The sequence below is a fragment of the Sapajus apella genome, unplaced genomic scaffold, assembly GCF_009761245.1.
Source record: "Sapajus apella isolate SASKATOON/1434 unplaced genomic scaffold, GSC_monkey_1.0 scaffold40, whole genome shotgun sequence".
In the NCBI taxonomy this organism is placed as follows: Eukaryota; Metazoa; Chordata; class Mammalia; order Primates; family Cebidae; genus Sapajus; species Sapajus apella.
This window is the reverse complement of record NW_022436980.1, coordinates 1,489,499-1,504,321: the sequence shown is the minus strand read 5'-3', so window position 1 is coordinate 1,504,321 and position 14,823 is coordinate 1,489,499. Positions and strand designations below refer to the sequence as shown.

Below are 14,823 nucleotides of genomic sequence, written 5' to 3'. Positions count from 1 at the left end.
GGGAGAAATGCCAGATACAGGTGAAGGGGAGGAAGGCAGCAAATCACACTGCCATGTGTGTACCTATGCAACTATCTTGCATGTTCTTCACACGTACCCCAAAACCTAAAATGCAATAAAAAATAAAATAAAATAAAGAAATCACATAATGGTATACCTCAACTTAACTTTAACATGCATTAAATATTAGTGTATTAAACACTCAAAAGGCACAGATTTCAAAATGATGTTTTGTTTGTTTGTTTTCTCAAAATGGTTTTGAAAAACAGCAAAACCAAGCATATGATTTGCAAGAGATACGTTTAAATATAAAAACAGTAATAATGAAAGTAAATAGAAAATTATATAACAGGAAAATATTTAGCATAAGAAAACTAGAGTGGTTCTATTACTACAGCTGGCAAAAAAAAAAAAAAAATCAAAGCAGGAAGTATTACCAGAGATAAAGTAAGATACCTCATAATGATAAAAAAATGAAAACTAAATAGTCTTATATTTTTATACCCCTAGTAAGTGAATTCACAAAGCAAAACTAACAAATAAATAAGTAAACAAATCTCCAAAGTTGAAGACTTAACACCTTCTTCTCAATAGTATAGAACAATTAGACCAGAAATCAGTAAAGTTTAAAAGATTTTAACAATACTATATACCTTTACTTAACACTAATCAGAACACTACGCCCAACCACTGCAGAATACATTCTTTTCAAGTGTACATGGAATGCTTACCAAAATAAGCCATATTTTGAGCCACAAAACATCTTTATATATTTCAAAAAATGGAAATATTATAAAATGTTATCTGACCACAGAAGCAACTAACTTAGAAATCAGGAACAAATACATATTTTTAGAAAATCCCCAAACATTTGGAAGTTAAACAATATATCTCTAAATAATCTTGGATCAAAGAAGAAATCACAAAGGAAATTAGAAAATTCTTTGATGTGAATGATTGAGAAAATACAACTTCAAAATTTATAGGATGTAGCAAGAGCAGTGCTTAGAGAGAAATGGTAGATATATGTACTCATATTAGAAAAGAGGCTTAAAAGCAGTTATCTAAGTTCCCACTTAAGGACGATACAGAATGGCAAAAATAAACCTAAAGTAAGTGGTAGGAGAGATGTTTTAAGATACAAAAGAGCAGAAATTTATGAAACAGAAAGCTTAAAATGATAGAGAAAATTCACAAGAACAAAATTATATTTTTTGAAAAGACTGGTTAAAATCACATCATCATGATACTTGCCATCATTACAATTTTAAAGCCTAAAAATTAAAACTTAACAGGTTTCACACATTTAAGAGCTAACTCATTTGACAATCAGAAGTAAGTATGGGTTTCATTTAATAGTAACATGAGCTAGCTGCAGGGAATGTTCTCTCAAGGCGGTCCTTTTTCTTCTTTTAATAAAGACAGAACTCTATTAAAGCATATTAGTAAATATCATATTTAAAAGAATTACTACACTGAACTGAGCAGCCACCAAATGCAATGTGGTACCAGTTGATATAAGGGCCTCTGCTCTCAGGGGGCTTATAACCAACTAAGGCAAGAAGTCACAGATACATTCTGCAGTGTAATTTATAGATGAGGTAAAAAAGTGTTCCAAAATTCTAAGACAGACATTGGAATTCTGACCACAACAAGTGTAATATATGGAGCCTCAGAGTAATTATAGGATCTGGAACAGCTGGCGCTCAAATTTAGTGATTCCCCCCAGTTGCTGGAACCTGCCATTTCTGGGAAGTTAAAATTTGCGTCACTGTTTCTACTTGTGATAAAATGAAACCACTTTCAAAGAGAAGCTTCCTATTCCTAGCCTTCTTGTGTGACTTCTACTACCTCCACTCAAAGATGAAAAGGGAGAAGATTCCTCTAAGACTTCCTCATGGGGATCAGAGTGTCACCTCCATGCTCTTGCCCTGAGTGCCCCTGAGCACACCCCAGAAGAAGGCTAAGAGATTTTTGAGAAAGACCATGTGACTGGCTGATAAACACCTATTTTCCTCAGGTTCCACCTGAATTTATATAGTCAGTACATCGCTCTTTTATTTTGTCCTCTCTGTTCCTTTTTGTAAATATAAAAATTCTCTGTAGGGGGCGTAAAATACTAAACAAATTCACACTAACAAATACCTGGCCAGGCATAGTGACTTATGCCTGTAATCTCAGTATTTTGGGAGACCAAGGCAGGCAGACTGCTGGAGTCCCAGCGTTCAAGACCAGCCTGGGCAACATAGTGAGGCCTCATCTCTACAAATAAACAAACAAATTAGCCAAGCGTGGTGGCACACACCTGTAGTCTCAGGAGGCTGAGGTGGGAAGAACACTTGAGCCCAGGAGGTTGAGGCTGCAGTGAGTTATGACCATACCACTGCACTCCAGCCGGGGTGACAGAGCAAGACCCTGTCTCCAAAAAAAAAAAAAAAAAAAGAAAAGAAAAGAAAAAAAAACTCTTCAGGCTGATCAGATCTGCTTTTGTCTGATGAGTAGCTCAGGAGCTCTACATTTCTGATTGCTACAATAGACAAAGTGGAGAATGGAGGTCAAGACCTCAAATTTCTGAAGCTGAGCTTAAGAATGAGAGTGTATTTTCTGGTTGTTTTCTTAACTCATTTCACTATAAAGCCATGCCTGATATTAACAGTACAGCTCTAGACTAGAGAGGCCTGGCAATCCTACAGCCTTCTTCTGTCTTCTAGCCGGGACTTCACACCACAGACCCAGAGGAAAAGAGACCCAAATATCCCTGCAGAAACCAGAGAATAGTCCCTTTACCTCAGTGGTTTCACAATCTGTTTTTCATTTCCTGTTTCTGCTGTAAATAATTCACCATATTTTATAACAGAGGGAAGGCCAGGTCCTTGTGAGCCAGGAGGGCTTTGAGAGATGATGAAAGCTATGTATTTTACCATAACCTAAGGACTTCTGGCAAGGTGCCTTACCTGAGCTGGAGTCCTGCCTTTTTTCCCTAGACATGGAAATATCTGTCAGTGCGGAAAGACCTACTTTTGATCTTGGAAATAAGTGTCCTGGGGTGAGTTCTTAACCCTTTCCAGCCTTCCCACCCTCTTTGGCTGTAGCCATGGCCTTCTGATCTATATCTCTCAGGGGACCTGCAAGCCCCAGATATAGCCCCATGCTGTCCTCCTACTCCAGAGCACATTATTCAGGCTCCTTTCACGGGAACTGAAATCCAGTATTTCACTTACTCTTTTTCTTCCCAATATCCTCATGGCATTCAATATTTCATTTAGAGTATAGGTCCTCCCTGCCCAAGGCCCAAGTCAACCTTCTATCCAGTGGGATTTATAATCCAGTGCTTCCTAGCCCTAGCAGAATCCCATGTGGATAATCAGAAACATGACTGGAAAAAGGACAGAGCACTATGACAATGGGTCCCAGTCTCCACTGCTGGCAGTAAACCTCCAGCAGTGAGCTTTGTAAGCATCTTACATTCTGCGCTTGGTTGAAAACAGCAAAGCAGGCATCCACTTGAGAAATGTTAACCCCTAGGAAATACCAGCCCTAAGTCTTTCTTATCCCTTGGGAAGTACAAATTGGGTAGAGAAGAAACAGATTAAAAACATACAAAACAAATCATACTTAGATATTTTGGCTTTCCTCACCAGGGCTGGATTAAAGTGTGTACTTCAAAATAATAATAATTTAAGTCAATAAATAAATGGGCCAGGCGTGGTGGCTCAGGCCTGTAATCCCAGCACTTTGGGAGGCTGAGTCGGGTGGATCAGGAGGTCAGGAGATCAAGACCATCATTTCCAACACTGTGAAACCCCGTCTCTACTAAAAATACAAAAATTAGCCAGGCGTGGTGGCATGTGCCTGCAGTCCCGGCTACTCAGGAGGCCGAGGCAGGAGAATCGCCTGGGAGGTGGAGGTTGCAGTGAGCCGAGATTGCGCCACTGCACTCCAGCCTGGGCGACAGAGCAAGACTTCATCTCAAAAATAAATAAATAAAAATAAGTAAATAAATGTAAGGAAGTCCAAATGTTCACATGAAGATGACTGTGGTCATTTTTTGGCAATCCCCAGTTCTCTTTTCCACCTGTCTGCTCAATCGTTGTCTCCCTCTCCCTCTCTTGCTGGGGCCCATGTCCCAGCTTTACTGTTGCCAGAAGCTTGTACTTAGTTTGCTGTTTAGGTAGGAGCAGTTACTTCCACAAAGCATCTTTGTAAACAAAGCAAGTAGAAGAAACACATCCTGATATCCACCGCACTCGGCTTTTGTTGATTCTGTTCACTTGGGGGCAGCTGCTGCTGAAGAATAAGAAGATTGAGGCTGAAGAGTGAGGACTGCTCCCTGCTGGCAGGACCTGGGAGAGGAAAGGGCCCACAGTTGATCCATCCTCCCCATTCCTGGTCAGCCGTCTGTTCTGAGATCAGAGCAGTGGGGTCACACTCCAAAGAATTGTGCTCAGCCCCTTCATCTCACACCCTTCCCTCTCTTCCTGAGAGCCTGCCTCCCTCTTACATAACCATGATGGTGATTGGCATTGTCATGAGTCAATACTTTGCTCACTTTCACATCAAGTAACACTATCCAGGGAGGAGGTTTCAACAAAGGAGGAAGTATTAGGAGATCTAGGTTCCAATTAACGTTGCCTCTAGTGGTAAAGGACAGAGACCCTCAGACTGATGAAATAGGCTCAGAATTACTTAGACAAAGCAGATATTTGTCACTCTCTTCCCCTTCTCCTGTATTTTACAGTGAAGTCAGCTGAACAAAAAATGTAGGGGAATATAATGAGAGTAAATACGGTAATCTCTTCATGTGCTAGTTCAAGCGCTGGACTTGGGACTTAGGAGTGGCAATGGGGCCACTTAGAGCCCACATCTGACTTTGACTGAAATGTAGGTGAGAGACAAGATTGTCTCATATCCGGGGAAATCATAACCTATGACTAGGACGGGAAGAGGAAGCACTGCCTTTACTTCAGCGGGAGCCAAGTGTTCACAGTGAGAAAAGCAAGAGAATAAGCTAATACTCCTGTTCTGAACAAGGCAGCGGCTCCTCAGTAAAGCTACTCCTTGATCGATCCTTTGCTCCTGATTGTTCAAAGTGGACCCCAGAGGAGAAGTTAGAGCAAAGAAGTTACCACCGCCAAGCAGGTATGGTTTTTCTTTCTTCCCCTTTTATTGGGGGCTGACTGCCCTTCAGCTCCATGCAAAAGATGTGCATGAACACAAATATACCTTCTCTTTGAGGTCAGCATCATAGTGGGTCATGAATCATGTTTGCCTTGCTGCTATCTCCTCATTTCCAGGTTGGAAAAAAATAAAACATGAAAACAATCACTTAATGTTGAGCCCCGTTACTGATGCTCTCTGGTCCTGCACTAGCCTCCTAGAAAAATCATCACAGGAAGCCTCAACTCTGCATGAGTTACCACAAGTCACACATACAACCGGCTCCCTGTTACAGAGCTAGAGTCCCTGGACCCAGGAAATACCACCCCCCAGGACTGTGGGAACTGGGGACTATGGGAACTGGGAGCAACTCAGTCCTGATTCCTTGTGGCCTGCTGGGTTAGTGCTGGCAGCCCCCTGAGGCCAAGGACAGCAGCATGGCAGTCACCAGGCCTCATCACCTCAGGAAGGGGTCCCTTAGAGCCCTTGCCACACCCCTGCACAGCCCTGCAGCTGAGTCGGCTTCAGACCAGTGAGTTTTCTACCTCTACCAGTGAAAAGGCACCTTGTCCGACAGAACCAAGTCTTGCCTGCATGTGCTCAGTGCCACCAAGCCCTTCTTCTCTCCACATTACAGCCCAGCTCAGCTGAGGCTATGGCCAGAGGCACTGCTTTAAGGCTACTCTATGTCTAGGACAGGTCAACGGACACTTTTGAGTCCACTGAGTCTTGACTCAATGAATCAGCTATCGCAGGCACTATTCCCTTCCCACATAGCCTCTAATGAAATGGCCAGAGTTGAAAGGATTCTAAGGGAGGCCTCAGTGGCTTATTTAATTAGTTGGTTAATGGGAAAGATTATTTTTCTGTACATTTTTAAAATGTGCATGCTTTAAAAATATTTTAGTTATGTAATAAAAGTCTAAACCTGGGTTGAGAAACTATGGCTCACAGGCTAACTCTGGCCCACCAGCTGTTTTTATAAATGAAGCTTTATAGGAATACAGCCGTGCCTATTTGTTATGTATTGTATATGGCTGTTTTTGCCCTACAACAGCAAACTTGACCAGTTGCAAAAGAGACAGTATGGCCCACAGAGCCTAAAATATTAACTACCTGGCCTTTGACAGAAAAAGTTTGCCAACTTCTAATCTAAAGTTGTCAACTTGTTTCAGAATTATTCTGGAATAAACCCAAGAAACCACAAAACTGACTAGACTATGTTTTTTTTAGGTAATAACTTTTAAAATTATAAAGTAATACATTATTTTATGCTCCTTGAAAATGAGAAAGCAGTATAGATAAACCTAAATTAACCTTTGGCCATTCTGTCAATCCTAATCTCTGGTTTCCCCAAAAGCACTTAGTATGATATATTTACTGCCAGTGTGTGTGTGTGTGTTCATCTATGCATAGATGTACTAATAAACATCTGTTGTCATGTCATTCTAATTCTGTTTTTCCATTCAACAGTATGACTTGGAGACTTTCCAAGCTTTATAGAACTCACTTCATTATTTTAACTGCTATGTCATATTTCACAGTGTATACTTCTTTTATTTAGCCATCTTCTTTTTGACAGATATTTAAGCTTTTCCAATTTTTCAGTCTTACCAGTGAACCTCACTGCATTTGTCTGCTTGTACACACGTGCAAGTATTTCACTAGAGGAACTACTGGGAAGTTGAACTGCCACATCACAAGATATATGTGGTTCAATTTTTGACTGCCAAACAGCCCTCCATAGAGCTGGAACCGATTATAATTTCACCAGCAGAAAAGGGTAGTTACTGTTTCTCCACAGGTCAAACAATGCTTACTGTTTATTCAGTATTTTATTATTTTTTCCATTTGAATAAGTGCAAATGATAACCCATTATTTCAATATTTCAATTTCCCTGATTATTAATGAAGTTGAGCATTCTTTTTATAGGACCCCTCTTGGCCATTGTATTTCTCTTCTTAAATTACCTATTCATATTCTTAGCTTATTTTATGTTGGATTTTTTAAATCCTTTGTGGGAATTTATTTATTCCCAATGTAAATTATTTGATGTGCATGTAATATTCTCCCTAAGCCTGTCACTTGTGTTTTAACTTTAAATCATACTTTTTAGCCAATAGAAATTTTTACTATTATTGTTGTCATTATTTTGATGTACTTGAATCTGTCAATTTCCCCCTTTATGGATTTTACTGCTATCTAAAAGATTTCTCAATCACCAAGATTATGAAGCTACTTTGGTGCACCTTTCTGTAATACTTTTATTTAAAAAGTAAGTCTTTATTCACCTGGCACTTATTGCAATACATTATTTTGATACTATTTATTGAAAAGGTCATTTTTCCCTATTTGTTTGAGATATCACCTCTATCATATACTAAATTCCCACTTACAAACATGTTCATTTCTGGATACTCTGTCCTTTTATATCTATTTCCTATTCCTGAGCCAATTTCCACTATAATGTTTACCTTTCTACTTGATTTTTCCCCCTGATAAATAGAAAGTCTATTTTGGGTTTTGATATTTTTCCTGGTTACCTTACAGAATTCTCTTAATAGTTGTTAAAGCTTATCAGTTGATTACTTCAGAATTTCTAGATAGACAAACATATCATTTGTATATAGTAAGAGTTTTGCTCCTTCCTTTCAAATCTTTACAAACCTTAATTTTTTGTGTTTCATTGGTTTTTCTTGGCCATCCAGCATAATGCTGAGTAGTAGCCATGAAAGAAGATAGTCTCAGAGCTGATACATACAGCTGTGTGGGTTGTATACTGCACAATTCTAGGGGGTACTGTTTACAAACACTTAGATGTCCTAGGTATTCTTGTCATGTTTCAGAGTTTAATCCATTTTTATTTTGTACTATGAACTCATTTTTCTTGGAACCTTCTCTTTGGGATTCATTGAGATTAAAAATGTTTTCCTATAGAGGATTTATTTTTGCTTTAGCCAGGGACAGAACCGCCTGGGACCACCATAAGCTTGTGGTCTATTGGCCACACAAATAAGGTGAATTCTGACCCAAACTTACCTTATTACAGGCCTGTTGTTAAGAATCTCAAAGAAGCCTTTTCTTTTTGCTCCACCCAGAGTGAAGGCTGAGAAGGCCTGGGACAGACCTGTTTCCCTCCATAGTTCCTACTGAGGATGTCACCCATAGGGGATCTTGAGTTTATAATCTCTAATCTGGTTAGGCCCCAGGCTTTGCCTCCTATGCTACCATTAAAATCCAGGCTCCAGGCCTACAGGAGTCCAGAAAACCCCAAGACGATCACTGACTCCCCTCTCTCATGCCTCTGGCTTAGCATAATCTTATAAATTGTGGCCTCTTGAGACTTCCTTTACTTTCCTACCAGTGCAATCTGCATAAAAAATGATATTCTTAAAAATTTATCTAGTATTTTTAGGTGCTGTATGCCAGGAGGATTTTCTCCAACCACCTTCTCCATCATAGTGCCCGCAATAAAATCTTTATTTTTTATTTTAATAAGATTGATCCTAATGCTTCTCCAATAAGATACATAGTAAAAGTGTTTGGTAACTATTCTATATCAAGTTAGTGAAGCTCTCTTCTATTCCTCTTGGTTAACCAAGAATTATAAATTATGAATGGGTATTGAGTTTTATTAAATGCTTTTTGGCATTTATTAATTTCCTTATTTCCATAGCTAATTATATAGCTTATCCCAAGGGTGATGGAAGCAGAGATGACCCAATAGCCACTAGGACCCTTGGAATGCAGACCCATGATTTTTCCATTAAAAAGAACAATAAATTCAGAGAATGTGGACATTAATTCAAATTCTTAGTATGGTTGCCATGTTCTGTTCACTGACCCATCAGTCTCTTGTCCTCACACTTCAGATACTGGTGTCCTGGGCACAACCTGGGCAGGTCATGAGGGGTGTGTAGGGGACGCCTCTTGCACACAGGGGCCTTTTAGATGGCACAACTTGAAAGGGGCTGGGAAAAGTTCCCTGCAACACCTCCTGAACCTCTATGAAACATTGACACAACAAACTGAATATCCAATTGGAAACTGATATAAAAAGGCATATCCAAATTCCTCATTTAATGTGTGAAATAATTTTACTGGATCTCTATAAATTTCTGAAGAGTCAAACTATAAAACCATGGGCAATACTGGCACTCCACATGCATCGATAAGACAGAGGCAGTTAACTCAGAGGCCACTGTGTCCTGTTAAATATTGGAAGAGAGTACTGCGTGTACTTATGACCTGGGCTGATGCCAGCTCTCAACCCTGATCCATGTCTAGTAACCTGCTGAACTCTTGGATCTAAGTCCCAGGAAGCATAAAGGCGAATTTTCATTTACGGCCCCCTGAAGATAGCAACTGGCTTCTCTTATCTGAATTAATGAATTATGACTTCAGCTATCTGAGTTTTCCTCTGGAGGCCTGCCCCATGCCAGGGCCAATGAGAAGACTTTTGTTTACAAAACATAAAGAATTTAAAATATATAGCCTCATTTTATCCCCATGAATTTTGTGAAAAAGCAACTTGTATCATGTATCTATTTACATGACAGGAAGAATTAGAGAAAAGAAAAGATGTTGTGGCTGGGCGTGGTGGTTCGTGCCTGTAATCCCAGCACCTTGGGAAGCTGAGGCATGTGGATCTTTTGAGGTCAGTAGTTACAGACCAGACTGGCCAACATGGCAAAACCCCGTCTCTACTAAAAATACAAAATTGGCCAGGAATGATGTCACACACCTGTAATTCCAGCTACTTGGGAGGCTGAGGCACAAGAATTGTTTGAACCCAGAAGGTGGAGTTTGCAGTGAGCAGAGATCGTGCCACTGCACTCCAACCTAAGGGAGAGAGTGAGACTGTCTCAAAAAAAAAAAAGTTCTGTCATTAATTGACTTCATGAACACACCCCAGAACCCTAGTTTCCTCATTTGCAAAAAGGATAAGACCTGCCCCACCCCACCCTCCTTTGTTCAACTTGGGATAAGCCCTGTGCTGCCTTCCTCACAGGCACCTCAACATGAAGTTGTAATTTTGAAATCATTTTGTAAACAACAAAACTTGAGTAAATGTGAGTAAAATTTACTAAATGTCTCCCTTCATGAACAAAGTCAACAGTTTTATAGGCATCACTTGCCTGCATCTTAGAAATTCAGTATTCTTATGTTACATTCCCTTTACCTGCTTTTTTCTCTTAATCCTCTGGCCAGTTCTGCTATTTGTGTGTGTGTGTGTGTGTGTGTGTGTGTGTGTGTGTGTATCTTGGAGACAGCAGGATTATATATATATATATATATATATATATATATACATAATATATATATATTTATGTGTGTGATATATGTATGTATATACACCCATAATTATAATCATATATGTATGTGTGTATGTGTATATATATACACACATAATTAAATATATACATAAAATCCTTCTGTCTCCAAGTGTTTCTATCCCAACGATTATGGTTTTTGTTTTTTTAACCATTTACCCCCTTTTACTTAGACTCTGTTGCTTCAACCTCAAACTGCCCACTCTTTTCTTCCCATAATCTCAGTGACCTGGTTCCAAAGTTTTTGCTTTGACTCATTTGAAGATTACATGTTTCTGAATGTCCTCCCCACATCCTTTACCTGGGAAGCAACTATCTCATCCTCAAATGTATATTGACTTTTAATTTTTAATTATTATTATTATTTTAAGAGACAGGGTCTTGCCGTGTCACCCAGGCTAGAGGGCAGTGATCTGATCATGGCTCACTGCAGCCTTGAACTCCTGGGCTCAAGTGATCCTCCCACCTCAGCCTCCCGAATAGCTGGGACTACAGATGTGTGCCACCATGCCCAGACACTTTTTAAATTTATTTTTGGTAGAGACAGGGTCTCAATTTTTTGCCCAGGTTCCTCTCAAATTCCTGGCCTCAAGCAATACTCCTGCCTAAGCCCCCCGAAGTGCTGGGATTACAGATATGAGCCCCCATGCCTGGCCATTATACTTAAAAATGTATTTATTTATTAGTGGTTGATTGAGACAGGGTCTCATTTTCTTGCCCAGGCTGGCGTGCAGTGGGACAGTCATGGCTCACTGCAGCTTTGACTCCTGGGCTCAAGTGTTCTTCCTGCCTCAGCCTCCCAAGTAGCTGGGACTACAGGCACATGCACCACACTTGGCTAATTTTTCATTTTTTTGTAGAGATGGTGTCTCACTATGTTGCCCAGGCTAGTCTCGAACTCCTGGCCCCAAACGATCTGCTCCATTGCAACTTCCCTAAGTGCTGGGATTACAGACCTGAGCCTGTATATTGACTTCAAATAACAATTTATAATGTGAATCATTTTGAGATTAAAATGTAGCTCAGAACTCAGGTTGGGATCAAATGCAGTTTAATTGATATGGTTATCTTTTTGTTCCTCATCATAGTGCTTTTAACTACTATATTAGTCCATGTTCATGCTGCACTGATTGATAAAGACATACCTGAGACTGAGTAAATTATAAAGAAAAAGAAGTTCAATGGACTCACAATTCCACTTGTCTGGGGAAGCCTCACAATCATGGTAGAAGGTGAAAGGCATGTCTCATATGGTGGCAGGCAAGAGAGAGGATGAGAACCAAGTGAAAGGGGTTTCCCCTTATAAAACCATCAGATCTCATTAGACGTATTCACTACCCTGAGAACAGCATGGGGGAAACCACTCACGTGATTCAATTACCTCCTACCAGGTCCCTCCCACAACATGTGGTCATTGTGCAAACTACAATTCAAGATGAATTGTAGTCTGTCTGCCCAACTTCAGTGAGCTGTCCTTAGGGTCAGATTGGCTGGAGTGGCCCTGTGTGACAGGCCCGTGAGTGTTCCTAAGCACCGTACAGATACTAGTCTGTATTGTCAAGGAGTATTTTAAGTCTCCACCTCAGTGTGATGACTGCTTTGGTAGGAAAGGAGGCAATTTAAAATTCACCTAATTTCTGATTCGTTCCAATAATGTTTTGGTGCCTTTGAATATGGCAGCCCCCTAGGCAGCAGTCCATCCAGCAGGCCTTATAACTGACATCTATATGTCTGACATCCAGACTCACCAGAATGAGATCTAAATGGGTCAGGGGATTACTTGTCCCTGGGACAGAGCAATTACACCATCCCTCACAGGCCCCAGAAGGCCTATGGACTCTTGGCCACCAGGAGCCCCTCTGAGAGCAGCTTCAGGGTGGGCTTGGCCTCCAGAGTGGCCTCCTCCTGCAAGGTCAGGCTGGATGAACGTTTGTGAGAGTCTCCTGTACAAGGAGAGGTGGGAGACTGTGAACACCATTTATCTCTTTGTGTAATTGCTTCACCAGTGTTGACAGCTCATGTGACACACCTGTCTTTCTGATGGAGGAAGGAAGTAATATCATTTTCTACCAAAAGCATTCTTTGATCATTTCTGTTCTTAAAAAAAAAAAAAAAAAAAAGCTATGCCGGGCGCGGTGGCTCACACCTATAATCCCAGCACTTTGGGAGGCCGAGGTGGGCGGATCACGAGGTCAGGAGATCGAGACCATCCTGGCTAACACAGTGAAACCCCATCTCTACTAAAAAAAAAAAATTAGCCAGGCATGGTGGCATGCACCTGTAGTCCCAGCTACTTGGAGGCTGAGGCAGGAGAATCGCTTGAACTCAGGAGGCAGAGGTTGCAGTGAGCCGAGATTGAGCCATTGCACTCCAACCTGGGTGACAAAGTTAGACACCATCTCAAAAAAAAAAAAAAAAAAAAAGTTACCTGATGGGTCTCTTGCCAAAATCAGTGATATGGTTTGGATGTTTTGTCCCTTCCAAATCTCATGTTGAAATATGACCTTCAGGCCAGGTGCAGTGGCTCACACATGTTATCCCAGCACTTTGGGAGGCTGAGGCAGGCAGATCACCTGAGGTCAGGAGTTCAAGACCAGCTTTGCCAACATGGTGAAACCCTGCCTCCACTAAAAATACAAAAATTAGATGTGAAGATCAGAGGGGAAGCATGTGTGAGAGGGTCCAGCAGAAAAAAATATGGCTGCCAAAGTGTTTGAGTCCATCAGCAAGTTTGGCCTGGCCTTAGCTGTTGCAGGAGGCATGGTGAACTCTGCCTTATATAATGTGGACGCTGGGCACATAGCTGTCATCTTTGACCCATTCTGTGGCATATAAGTCATTGTGATAGGAGAAGGGACTCACTTTCTCATCCCATGGGTACAGAAACCAATTATCTTTGACTGCCATCCTTGACCATGTAATGTGCCAGTCATCACTGGTAGCAAAGATTTACAGAATGTCAACATCACACTGTGCATCCTCTTCGGGCCCATCTCTAGCCAGCTTCCTCACATCTTCACCAGCATCTGAGAGGACTATGATGAGTGTGTGCTGCTGTCCATCAAGACTGAGAGCTCCTCAAGTCAATGGTGGCTTGCTTCGATGCTGAAGAACTAATCACTCCAGGCAGGTGAGTGAGAACTTACAGAACGAGCAGCCACCTTTAGGTTCATCCTGGACCATGTGTCCTTGACACATTTGACCTTCGGAAAGGAGTTCACAGAAGCCATGGAAGCCAAACAGGTGGCTCAGCAGGAAGCAGAGAGGGCCAGAACTTGCAGGCCACTGCCAGGATGGCCTGATTTAAATGTGCAAGCTGGAAGCTGCAGAGGACATCGCGTACTAGCTCTCAGGCTCTCAGAACATCACCTATCTGCCTGCAGGGCAATCTGTACTCCTCCAGCTGCCCCAGTGATGGCCCACCCTGCCTGCACCTCCACGGGCCAACTGTGCCACAGCACTGATGATTCTTAACACCACCATCCTTCTGCTGCAACCCCAGAAATCACTGTGAAATTTCATGATTGGCTTAAAGTGAAGAAAATCAAGATAAAATCACTTCAGATCTCTAAAAAGAAAAAAAATTAGCTGGGCGTGGTGGCGCATGCCTGTAATCCCAGCTACTCAGGAAGCTGAGGCAGGAGAATGTAGTAAGCCAAGATCGCGGTGCTGCACTCCAGCCCGGGCCACAGAGCAAGACTCCACATCAAAAACAAAAAACAAACAAAAAAAGAAACGTACCTCCAATGTTGGAGGTAGGCCTAGTGGGAGGTGTTTGGTCATGGAGGTGGATCCCTCATGACTGGCTTGATACCCTCAGTAACGAGTGGCTTCTCACTCTTAGTTCATACAAGAGCTCGTTGTTTGAAGAGCCCAACACCTCCTCCTCTCTCTCTTGCTCCCTCTTGCTATGTGACATGCCAGCTCCTGCCTCACCTTTTGCCATGCTTGGAAGCTTCCTGAGACCTCACTAGAAGCAGATGCCGGTACCATGCTTGTGTAGCCTTCAGAAGCATGAACCAAACAAACCTCTTTTCTTCATAAATTACACAGCCTCAGATTCCCTTATAGCAATACAAAATGGACTAAACAGCCAGATCTCACTGTAACTCCAGAACCTTGCTGCCCATTCATTCTCTTCTAGCCAAAGTCTACTTTCCCCACTCCAGAGTTACCACAAGGAAAATGAGCAGCCTCAATCCTTGCTGCTCAGGCAAGAGTAAAGAGTTACAATGCAGGCCGGCCGCAGTGGTTCACACCTGTAATCCCAGCACTTTGGGAGGCTGAGGCTGGTGGATCACCTGAGGTCAGGAGTTTGAGACCAGCCTGGCC

General features: G+C 41.6%; 1 protein-coding gene across 3 annotated transcripts in view; it reads left to right on the top strand.

Annotated features, from left to right (window-relative positions):
* The first annotated feature begins 4,601 nt into the window (after positions 1 to 4,601).
* NR1I2 (nuclear receptor subfamily 1 group I member 2) overlaps positions 4,602 to 14,823 on the top strand; it is a 31,985-nt gene continuing 21,763 nt past the window's right edge. The window contains exon 1 of one of the 3 annotated variants that reach the window (XM_032298959.1): positions 4,602 to 5,139. Coding sequence is in view for 1 of the 3 variants with exons in the window: in XM_032298961.1 (XP_032154852.1) it covers positions 5,595 to 5,689 (95 nt within the window). In the remaining 2 variants the exon portion in view is untranslated. Of the gene's footprint in view, positions 5,140 to 5,186; positions 5,690 to 14,823 lie in introns of those variants that run through there. The other 2 variants (XM_032298960.1, XM_032298961.1) reach the window with 2 other exon arrangements.